This window comes from Prenolepis imparis, unplaced genomic scaffold (genome assembly GCF_030444845.1).
Source record: "Prenolepis imparis isolate NDT839.2.m4 unplaced genomic scaffold, iyPreImpa1.0 SCAF_4, whole genome shotgun sequence".
Classification (NCBI taxonomy): Eukaryota; Metazoa; Arthropoda; class Insecta; order Hymenoptera; family Formicidae; genus Prenolepis; species Prenolepis imparis.
In genome coordinates, this window is record NW_028141162.1 from 13,018,717 (window position 1) to 13,031,602 (window position 12,886).

At 29.9% G+C, this 12,886-nt stretch overlaps 1 protein-coding gene across 4 annotated transcripts in view; it reads right to left on the reverse strand.

Moving 5' to 3' along the window:
- Positions 1-12,886, reverse strand: part of Nachralpha4 (nicotinic acetylcholine receptor alpha4) — a 155,573-nt gene that overhangs the window by 86,302 nt on the left and 56,385 nt on the right. For 2 of the 4 annotated variants that reach the window (XM_083036121.1, XM_083036120.1), the window contains exon 4: positions 4,144-4,253. The exons of 1 other annotated variant lie outside the window; for it this stretch is intronic. In XM_083036121.1, the coding sequence (XP_082892247.1) occupies positions 4,144-4,253 (110 nt within the window). Of the gene's footprint in view, positions 1-4,143; positions 4,254-5,905; positions 5,950-12,886 lie in introns of all 4 variants that reach the window. One more of the 4 variants, XM_083036123.1, reaches the window with a different exon arrangement.

Here is a 12,886-nt window from a genome sequence, read left to right on the forward strand (position 1 = left end):
CGATAAATATTCAATGGAAATATAAATTATAACGTCTACTAAGCTGCTTCTTATCTGTCATTTTCTGTTTTTTTTCTATCCATTATCTTATAGAACTTGCAAAGACGCGAAGATGTTATGACGAGAAAAATAACAAGCAAACTAATGGAATTCATGAGAAAACTCAGAAAATATCCTTGGGTTATTATTGATGGTGAGAATTCATTTATCGATATGCTTTGCTGGCGAAAGAAAAAATATTTTATCTTTCAATTTATTACTGTCACAAATATTTTCGAACTGGTAACAGATGTAAAACACTTTTGCAGCAAAAAAATTATATATGTATATGTATACATATATAATTTTTTTGCTGCAAAAGTGTTTTACATCTGTATATAATGAGTTTCTGTATTATTAGATTATTATTAAAATTGCAATTATCATTGATATCTATTCTTAACCTTTCAGAAATGTTTAAAGTACATCAGAGGCTTTTCAAAGAGTTAAATGTATCGTTAATAAAAAATTTAACTGTCAATGCTTTTTATACGAACACAGCTCATTTGATGTTACGCTTGACGGCGTGTATTTTATTTTTTTATAGACAGCTATATATATATATATATATATATATATATATATATATATATATCGAAAATGGATGCGCGTTTCTTCGTCTGTGATATCTGGAATATTCCGTCGGCGAGTGGATACGGACAATGTTTGCTTTTCGCTTCATATCCAGACGTAATATTCATGATCTATACATATATATATATATATATATATGTGTGTATATATATAACATATATATACAATATATACATATACGTTATGCAGATTCGATATTAGTAATGCATCCGTCTCGAATGCAGAGAAGCGCGAGCTTTATACGAATTATTAATGTTGTACAATCTATGTGGAATGTCGAATGAATTATTTAATCAATTACAGTATTCTCTCGCCGTGCGAAAATTATTTATAGTTTTTCCATTATATAATAACTGAAAAATGCGGAGGGATACCGTTGTCTATTTTAGAAACAGAGATAGTGTTGATTGAATATTGCTTTACATTGAAAGCTGATAGTATATTCATTCGTTTTCTGTTGTTAAATCTCTATTACTTTTAAATATTAAAATTGCAATCACCACTATCATCATCCCGTTTTCGATCGAAATTAGAGCCTGTCCATATATATTTCAATTTTTTAAAAATTAATAAGCGAATTAATAAAAATATGTGCGATTTGTTTTAATAAAAGTGACGGGCTAGAATGTAGATATTCCTATAGTATGAGGAATGTAAATTATTACTGTAGCCATTATTCTCATGTGCGATTATACCTCATTAGATTCCTTAAGGAAAGCTTCTCAAAGAAAAGACGAGTAAAAAGAAAATATAGGACACGTCGCGCGAAAATACGTATGTAAAAGTAGGTTACGATGCAATGAATTTTTATGTGTGAATATGAATTTACCACGGTAAACTTATAATCATTTCTGAATTTTGCAAAATCTTGTCACATTAAAATACGTAACTGAGAGAGTATCAGTAGAGAATAATAATATGTATAATGTTATTAAAATATATATACGAATGCCGATTATTGTAAAATAGCAGACGTAATAGCGCGAACAATAGATTTAGCAATCAATTAAATAAACTTGATATGATATTAATCCGAATCATCGTCTGCGTCTTCGGGCTTTGATAAACAAAAAAAATTTCCATTTAAGTAGCATGTTTTTTTTTTGTCGAATCGAGAAGTGATCGGGCATTACTTTTCATTGCGATTGCCCATATTCGCACATTTTCTCAATCCATCGAATTCTAAATGCATTCGCGTACGGTGGTAAATGTTTCAGTGATGGGAATCAAGGCTGTTCAGACGTTGGCGCAGCCATTTCGTCGCGATTCCCTGAGATCATGACCCCGGTTTATCGAGGCTCCTTCGCGCATAAGATTTCGCCGCAGCGCCCATGTTTCATGCGATATGAATAATAATCTAGAGGATGACTACATCGCTTGCATGTGCCTCACGCAAGCGTGAGCCAACGCAGGATTTGTAATTTTTAATCGAACTTTTATCGACAATCAAATATTGCGCAGAAATATTTTTTAATAATAAAAAGCTTCGACAATAATATAAAGCTGTGTATATAAATATAGATCTTCTCGTTTCATTTATAATAAAGTTTTATATCGATTTCAATTTTTATTCTCGTCCGAATGACATTCGTAAATAAATCCTCTCTTTATAATTTTCGATATTCGCGACGAAAGAAATGGCTCGAAGTGTTAATCGCGAAATAATGTACGTCCAAATTACAAATTCCGTGGTAAACTGGAGAAAAAACTCGCGCGATGTTGGCTCTCGCTCGTTAGGCGACGAGCGCGGCAAAAGTTACGCAAATATGTGCAGATAATGTCGGGAAAGGATGTTAAGAACGGGATGTAATTACAAGCTAGTGCAATACTTTGTGGGTCTAAAACCCTTTGCTGTTCTTGGGGCCGATATTGCGTTCCCAAACGTTCCACTCGTGAAAGCGCCGGAAGTTTGTCTCAATTATCGCGCGATGTAAAAATATCTTTTTTGCGATTTATCGCGCAATAAATAACATATTATAGCGCGTATATATACCAGCAGAACGTTCGGTGCATGTTTTATTCAACGGCCACTCGATAATAGTCGGCAAAGGATCGGAGGAAGCACGTGAACGTGTCAAAATCTTTGAGATAAGAATTTCTTTTTATATTTCCTCGGATTATTATATTATCGTGCACCTCTATCGTTTCGCCCTCGTATTTATTGCATGTGCACGGAAACATTTATAACAACATGAAAAAAATATTTTGCATGTATAATACATGCAGAGAGCATAAGCTTACTAATGTAACTACTGCAATGCAATATAAAATTTTAGCATATTGTTTGCATTTTATTCATTATTTATTTATGATGAATTTTTGAAAATAGTTACGCCGTCCGATAAATTAATGCTTGCATATAAATATTATCCTGTTTCTACTGTGCATATATATTTTTCAAGATATATATAACTTTATTTTATAATATTATATGTATATTTATTAGTATATGTATAAATTAAAAAAAAATTCCTTTAGAAATTTAAAAGCACTGTGCACAAGTGCCTTATATATATCTAGGATATCTTTATATTACATTTAAATGCAAAACTCTTTTTTTTTTAAATGTCCAGTGTTCTTTTGTGAGTGACAAATTATTATAAACAATAGAAAAAAAGCATGTGAAAAGCTGTTGTTGCAACACTAATTATGCAATCAAAAATTTAGTTCAAACTGTCTCGAATCTTAAAATTCACGAGCTTCCTCAAAATCGCCGATCAAACTGTTTGACATTTTTCCGTAACTTTTGGAACGATGCAGCAGTATGAGATGTACCGTTCGCATCGCGAATATACCGTTCTACTTTGAAATGCAATATGCACGACGATGGTACTTCTCTTGTCGAGGTCGAGTGGACACTCGTTTCTCGTTTAGTTTCATTATTCATCACAAACGGTTATATATCGGTACACACACATGACTTGTAATATATATCGAAGAGTTACTTTCCGATCAAGTTAAATTAACTTATATATTAATTAATAGTAAAATGATATGTTACAACAATTCGAAAATAAAGAAATATGTGTGCGTGTTATTAAAAGTCAAATGTAATTTCAATCACCAATTCAAGAAAGAAAAATAAATCGATCCAAACTAAATAATTACAAGTGATTGTAAATGATAAATCGTAATTATTTCAGTTTATCCCGAATGAAATAAAGCAAACGTACAACAGAGAATTAAATTGAAATCATCGCGTGTCAATATCGCGGGATATCATATCGTACGCGCGATGAAAAAAGAAACACGTGCGCAATATTTCGATGCTGATTGCAATTTGCATCGACGTATCGGCACGCAAAACCACGATGTTAAACGTGTGTTCGCTCGACACCCGGTGTGTGTGTCTCTCTCTCTCTCTCTTTCTCTCTCTCTTTCTCTCTCTCTTTCTCTCTCTCTCTCTCTCTTTCTCTCTCGGCAACATGCTGTACCGCTACAATATGTATATATCAGATCAATGTGTCATAATAATCAAAATCCGAAACAAGACGCAGCTGATGAACTCACTTGTTGTAGAGCACTATGTCGGGCCGCCATATGTGATCGGACGGCACGTGCAACATTTGAACTCCTCCGTACTCCTTCGGCTCCCATCGCAATTTGTAGTCGTACCATGACTTGAAACAGCCAATACAACAAATATAAACACATTATTGACACGCTTCTGCGTGTTATCGCGTTATCAAGTTTATTTATAATTATTATAATTTATTATAACACGACAAATCGTGGAGTTATAGATATAAGTAGAATAGTGTATTCTATTCATTTATAAAAATTATAATATACGATATTTCGCAACTGTCATATTAACTTAATAATAGATTTTTTAAATTAATTGTGATATCAATAATTCTTGAATAATTAAATAAGAAGTAATGAAGTTTTTGCAAATCAAGTTTTCTGGCTACAAGTAGATAGTAAAATTATTTTTCACTTAATTTCAAATATTTAAGTAAAATGTTATTTTACTTAGAAATTGGTTACAGAAATAGATATGCTAAAAATTAAAATCATAATAAATAATAACTTCTATATAATTTCTTTTTATTCGTTGAAAAAGCCAATTTCATACTAATCTAAACATCTTTTATTACATTGATATAATAATTGTGTGATTCCCTAGATATTATACATATATTTATATAATAATTTATATTTTTCTATACGTTTTCTTTTATATAATTTAAAAATTATTTAACAAATATATTTATATTAAAAAAGAGTTTATATATTTAATAATAGCCAACTACTTATACGTAAAAATTTGATTAAGATATTAATATGCGATTAATTGTACGATTACTACGTGCAATATAGTATGATTTCGATAATTTCGATCTCTATATTGTTTTTTTTTCCACTTTTTCAGCCAGTTGTTACTCTACAGTCCAGACGTAATTTTTTATAATTTTTGTTGTTCTGTGAGACAGTAAAAGCCGCGTTCTCCGACCGTCGCGAATTAAAAACCCAAGAGACAGTAACGCGTCGCGTACTTTCTCCAGCAAATATTTCCTTCCGACATTTCTCCTAAAAAAACTTTCTTTGTCTACGATTTGACAGAGAATTTATTTTGTGCAGCTAGCGAATACTTGAGCAAGCTGCTCTCTCACATATGTTTTCTATAATCTTTATATATATGTATAAAGATTTCAATAAGTGTAAAATTTTGAACATTTCTAAATCTCTAATTTTTTCATTATAAATTACAATTAACGTCGCAAATATAAAATGTAAAAATTAATAATTGATATATCCGATAAAGAAAAAAATGAGAAAAAAAGAGAGATATGTATATATTTCTCTATCTTGCCTTTTTCTTTATTTCTATGAAGACATAAATTTATCGATGCATGAAAGAAACATCTATGTATGTTTATGAATAAAATAATATATAATAAATGCAATCCCCAAAAAACCAGGTCAACATTGCGTCAAGAAAGCAAGAATTTATTTAATACTAAGTTAAGTATATATTTATATACACATACACACACACACACACATACATTTAATCCTTTCCTATCACTTCATGTATTTTTAATTACACAAAGATATTTGTTGTTATAGTATTTTTAATAACTATTGTATAATTCCTTTATATATACAAAATCAATTTCTTTACAAAAAATTAAAAATAAAGAATAATGTAACAAATGTTGATAAACATCATAAAGAGGCTTCAAAAAATCTTCACAATCATAGAGATATTTTTAGGAATCTCTAGAAAGATTTTTACATAAAATAAAAAATAATTTATATAACTCACCGATGCGATGCGCAACAGCGGAGTTGTGGTATATAATGTTGATTCTGTAAAATACAAATATATCCAAATTATAAAGCAGTGTCCAAAATATTTAAAAATAAATATTTTTTAAAATGATTGTTTGCGCACTACTAAATATTTCATTCGCGAAATATAGATATTTAATTAAAAAATGTCATAAATAATTATTTTTATGGATAAAAACTTTTATAAAATCTAATACATAAAAATTTAATTTTTATACATATAAATAATTTAAATTATTATAAATCTAAAACAAAATATTAGAGTATTTTATATATATATATTTCTCCACATATAAATATTTGTTAATTATCATAATACTTTATGTGATAAATACTTTAATATTACTTTAATATATTTAAAAATAAAATAATATTTTATTTGCATTATATTACACGAGATGATGTAAAATATATAATAATCGCAGAAGAGATAACGAGCAATTATTAAATTAGTAATTTTACAAATAATAAACAAAAATAAATTAAATTAAATTAAACTTATTAATCGTGCTCACCCTATGATTGCTCTGCCACTATTCGATGCCTCCCCAGGCTTCCTCCTCTTCCTCTCTCATTATCCTCTGATGCTTTTTCATGGCACACGCATAATAATCACTCGTGAAAACACGATTAATTACCATTGCGTGCTAATCAGCAAGATTCGATGTTTGCATGGCACTTTACACAGCACTCTCGACGATTATCGCACTCGGATACAATTTATTCAATGTTTGAAATTCACTCGACATGATAATTCAGTTACGACATTTGTTGCCAACAAATTACAAATTAGAATCAAATATCCGTAAATTGTAATATTCAAATGTATTATTATCACTTTTTGCTGACGTCTGATAGATTTCGATCGAATAAACTACACAAAACACGCGTTTTAACAGTACCAGTGTACAAACGTCAAACGTCGATTTATTATGCAACAATTTTAAACCAATTTTAATGTTATATGTATATTAAATATGTCATTAAATCCTTCCATACTTTTTAATTAAATGCGTTATATAACAATGCTCAATTCCGAAATCAATATGTTTTGTATTTTCACGAATAACATCGACAACTAATACTGGTGTGAATCGAATTAATTAATATACGAAAAATCATACAAAAATATACAATCCCGCGATATTATTTCTATATATTTTTAAAGAATAAACCGGAAGCTGAAATGCCCTTTCGACAAATAGTCATCACTTATAAGTCACTAGTTAATCGTCGATTGTAATAATTACAACGAATAATCACATTTGACGTCTTTTAATATTACACGCATTTGACAATTTCTAGTACAACTTGACACACCTTGTCACGATGATAGTTTACGAAATAATACGATCTGTCAAGAGTACGATTCGCGCTACACATGCCAGTCCTCCCCTACACTATCCCCTCCGAGGCTCGCCGCATGAATGGCAAGGCCGCAAGGCCGCCGGGCTGACTATAAACAATGACGTACTACTGTCTGCCTTGGTATTCAGTAGTATTCACGCGCGCGGCGAGCCTGAAGAGAGAGAGAGAGAGAGAGAGAGAGAGAGAGAGAGAGAAGAGGGAAAAGACTGGTATGTATAAACGTGCTAACATTTATCGAAACAGATTTCACGTTTATTTCTTTGAAATAAGAATAATTAACTAATTTCTCTCACGAGATAAATTTTAATTGTACATTTTCCATCGCATCTTAATTATTTATTAATTTTTCTCGCGTACTATTAATTCCCAATATCGCGATAGTATTAATTGCTGAAATATTTAAATACGAAACGTATATCGAATCAATTTCGGAATTGAGCGGCGTTATTTAATTTGACATATTTAACTAAAAAATACAGTCGTATCTAATTATATATTTTAATATTCATCAATCGTATAGTAAATATTCGTTTATACATATGTATATCAGTGATTTGTTAAAGCATAAATCGGAAATTTTCGAATTTTTTTATCATGAATAAAAGATAATAAATAGAGAACGAATTGATTCCGAGTCGAGCGTCATTGAAATGCACGTTTGATTAATATAGTCGTATTTAATCGTATATTTCAATATTTTTCAATCGCGTAACAAAAATTCGGCGCTCTTGTTTTGCTTTCGTATGGCTCATTATTGTTTATAATCTTGTTATTGTTCGCACAGCGATAATCGAGTGAGAAGATAGTGATATTCGAGTGAAGATAGTGATAGTGATTGTTCATATTATCTTTCGAAATACAATCGCGACAAGCACTAGAAGACGTCAAATTCTTTTCTTGTAATTAGCATTTTTCGTAAGCGATGTCTTATAATCGAAACAGGCATTATTCCTTTGAAGTAATTATGTAGTAAATAATTTGTATTTGTTGGCAACAAATATCGAAATAGCGAATGAATTTCAAACGCCGAGCGGATCGTAGCATCACGTGTTATTAATATCAGGAGTGCTGCGTAAAATTCCATGCGATCATCGAATCATGTTTATTAGTGCGCGTGATTGCAATTAATCGTATTTTCACGAGTGAATATTGTGTAAGTGCCATGAAGAAGCAATCGATGATGACAAGAGAAGAGGAGGAAGCCCTGGGAGGCATCGGGCAACGGCGGAGCAACCTTAAGATGAGCAAAATTTAATACTAGAAAATTAAATAAATAAGTTATATTTAATTTTCTATTTGTGAAATTAATTGCTCGTTTAGCTCCGTGATAATTTTACAATCAAATCGTGTAACATATGATGCATATAAAATATCTTTCTTATTTTTAAATATTTAAAGCATTTATCACAAAATATTTATAATAATTAACATTTTGTTAGAAATACATGTAAAATATTCCAACTTTGTGTTTGATTTATAATTATTTAAATTATTTATCCAAGAATTACAATTTTTATTGCACTATAAAAGTTTCTACGTAAAAATTATTTTTTTCGAACATTTTTTAAATTAAATATTTAGAAGACGTGATTGAAAAGTTTTATTGCGCGCAAAATTTATTTTTTGAAATATTATTTTGGACATTGCTATATAATTTCAACACATTTGTATTTTACAGATCAACATTCTATGCTACAACTCCGCTGTGCATCGTGTATCGGTGAATCATAGAAATATAACATATAAATTACCATTTTTATATAGCCTTAGGATAATATAAATCGCGAAAATTTTGTAAAAATTATATATATCAAATATACTGATATAAAAGATATAAGACAAGAAAAATATTCTAGAAAAATGAAAGAATTAAACTTTTTTTGAAAATTATAAATATGTAAAAATTTGAATTCGCAATAACATAACAAATGTGTAAATAAAAAATATTATATATTTATTCTAATAAATTTCTTATAACACACATGTGTGAATTTGTTATATTTATTTTTATAGTTATTATTATATGTATAACAAAAAATTAAAATAATTCAAGTTAAGAATAATAAAAATGTTATATTATGAGATGAATATAATGTGTCATATATAAATCTAAATACTTTTAAAAGGAATTAATTTATAATAATTTCATACGATAAAGGGAGTTCTATAATACGAAATTCATTCTTTGCTTCGCGTAAGGCATTGTGAGAGAAAATAGCTACGGGGTTACGACTATTTACATGTCTATTAGTCACGACATATTGAAGCACATATACATATGACAAGCCATCCTAATTACGCGAAACATTCATCTAGGTTAGCTAAACACTCAACGCTGCATATGGTTCCACATTATGCGTGTATATATACATCCACGGCTTCGTGCCGTAGTGCCATCGCTAATATAAACCGTAGTTCAAGCACTATAGCTAGTAATTAGGTGTTCATCTATAGCTGGATCAATTATTTCGATAGACCTCCAATACTCGATCATTGATGCCGCAGATTTGAAATCTCGCGAAAACTTGCGGTTAAAATATTCGATCAAACATATAATTTTGAATATTACTTTCATAATAAAATTAATTAACATTGACAAGCAATTAAATAACAAATAAGTAAGCATTCATAGAAACGTAAATTTATTTGATCTAACACATCATTTCTTGTTATAAAGTTCGAAAAAAATTCAATGACATAATGAATGCATCTTATAAATAAAAATTAATGTAAAATAGCTTCAACCAAAAATTCATAATTTATCAAATTGTGTTGTAACCATGATGTCCTAATAAAAAGTCCTTTATATATTTCATATATATACATATATATGTCTATCGCATTTTATGCCATCCGTCTTTACTGTCAAAAATTTGGCACACGTTCCAGTTTGACATTCGCGGTATAATAAATTATTCTCATCCCTGTGTTAATACCGCCATTAATATATTTAATGCATAGTACGGTGCAACGCCTCGTTATACGGCTCGTGCATTTGGAGGGCCCGTATAGATTATGAAGTACATTGATTTATGGACCAGCATCTGGTCTCGTTAAGTAAATATTCATATTTCGCACATATCGCGTTACACCCGTTAAGCATTTACGCCTGTATGATCGATTGAGTAACGTTTACCGCGTATTTTATTAATTAAATAGCGAGCGGAAAACTTGTGATAATATTCTTTGTTATTCCATTACGACTTGAAACGTGGAAGAAAGCTATCACGATATCTTTTTAAACAAAAATCTTTTTTTTCGGTAATTAAAAAGCTTCTATCATTGTATAATAAATTTATAAATAGAATTACATGGATAAAATATCGTATAAAATGGTATTAAAACAAATTAAACTTTTATAAATTATTCAGTTGACAAAAAGTATCGATCAAATGGAAAAGCTGACGGCATTTGCTTTGCTGAGCAAGGGTCATCGACCCTATTGAGTCTACAATTTTCCCTCACTCATTCGTTCCTTCCTCGGCGTTTTTCCACTCGCTCGATTGCGCTCGGACACGCTCGCACACATATATATATATATATATATATATATATATATATACGCGCACAATTGCATGCGTGAATATTCTACTTACAAGGAGCAACACCGGAGGAAATATACGTGCTCTGTATGCCGGAAAATATCGAAGCGGAAAATTGTGCATTGGGATTGCTCGGGATTTCATAGATATTTCGCTCGAGAAAAGTGAGTAATAGGTTCCTTCAAGAGAGGATAGCTCGAAGATCGAGAGGACAAGAGGACAGCGGAGTGGATGAGCACGGATCCACTGACATAGCCCTTTCTCGATAACACGAAAGGGAAGAGAGAGAGAGAATGTCTCGAAATCTTCACAGCAAATACATATGCGAATATATACGAATACGTTTTTATATACGTACACATATGTTTCGAAAGTTTCCCCTAAGGACTTCGATGTTAACTTAAATAAATCTTGTCACGTTATATAAATTATTTTCTATTTCTTTTAATTCTTAATAGTTTATGTGATAAAATTATAATATTAACTTGACAATATATCACTTTTTATTGTAATTGCAATCTTTAGTATATAAAAATGTTATTTTTAAAATTATTGATAAATTTAAAATGCAATTATAATATATTGCTCTTATTATTTTCATATTTGTTAAATACTGATAAATCTAATAAAATATTAATGTGAATATAAATATATTGATAAAATAACAGTCATAAATAGATAGCGAGAAACATTAAATCGTTTACTTAAAATTTTATTTGCTTTCACTGCAAAATTCTCAGAGTTTAAGTTAATTTAATTGTGGCTGAAAAATCTATGATGGTACCGTGGACAACGTGTTCGCACATTAACGTTTAAACTAAACTCTTGCGTGTTTCACTATTGTGTCGTCACGCTGTTTTAAACCAGCCGAAAACTAAGCGTTTAGAAAGTCAAAAGCAAAAAAAAAAGAGCAGCTAATTTTACGGTAGCTGCGTATGCAAACATTAGTATTTCTCGCGTGAAAAAATAAGCAAAACTCAACGGGCTGCATTGGACACTTCCGAAGTTAAATACTCTTTCTAAAATTCTGTGGCCGGAATTGCTATTTACATTGAGAAATGTATAAAAATCGCGAAAAAAATATTATTTAATTATATATTATTTAATATGTTTACAATTTTTTTAAAGACAAAATTATATAATAAAACAATGAAATAATGAAATACAGAATTAGTGAAATAATTAATAAAATAATGCAACAATGAAAGGATCATCGTATAGACCAAAAGTTTGTATATATTTATTTAATCATGCTTTTTAAAATCGAGGGAGACTTGCACGATATTAAAAGATATTAAAACATTAATATGATAAATATTTATTTCAAGATTATTAAAAGTTATCCCGTTTATATACATACAAAATATCCATTTAATTTTTTCTTTTTATAAAATAGATATAAATAGTTTGATGTGAAGAGGTGTTGCCGCTGGACAACGAATTCAATCGCGATATGATTCGATTTTTTTCGCGGTGCACGATGAGAATAATATCATTCGAGAGGAGCTCGAGAATTTCCTCTTGCGAGAGATGAAACTTCGTGAAAATTCGATTGCCTCGCGGCCGTTAATTAGCGCCCAATTATCGCAGCGAGAGTCTGCAGATGGTGCGGGATCCGATGGGAATTTCTTCCAGACAGAATTCAATCGGGATAGTGAGAGGTCTAAAGAGAGTTCGAAGTTTTTTAGGGAACCATTCGCGAATCGAGCGAGATTGGTGACGCGATAAAGTGGATAATTTAGTAGTGATTAGAACGACTGTCTATGTCAACTTCAATCGATTGATTTGAAAGCTAAAACACAGAATTCAATTTCATATACGTTTAATTGAATCTTTGAATTTAATCAGGTTGAGAGGGCATTTATATCTTCAAATTGATATTAAGCAAGATTTTTAAATGATTGAATAATAATTTCTAATCAAATTTGCAAACTTTATATAAAATATAATTAAATTATAATTAAATTAAAATATAAATAAAATGCTAAATATATATTAAAAATTTAAATTCGAGCATTAGTCAAAATAAAATTTAAATATGTATC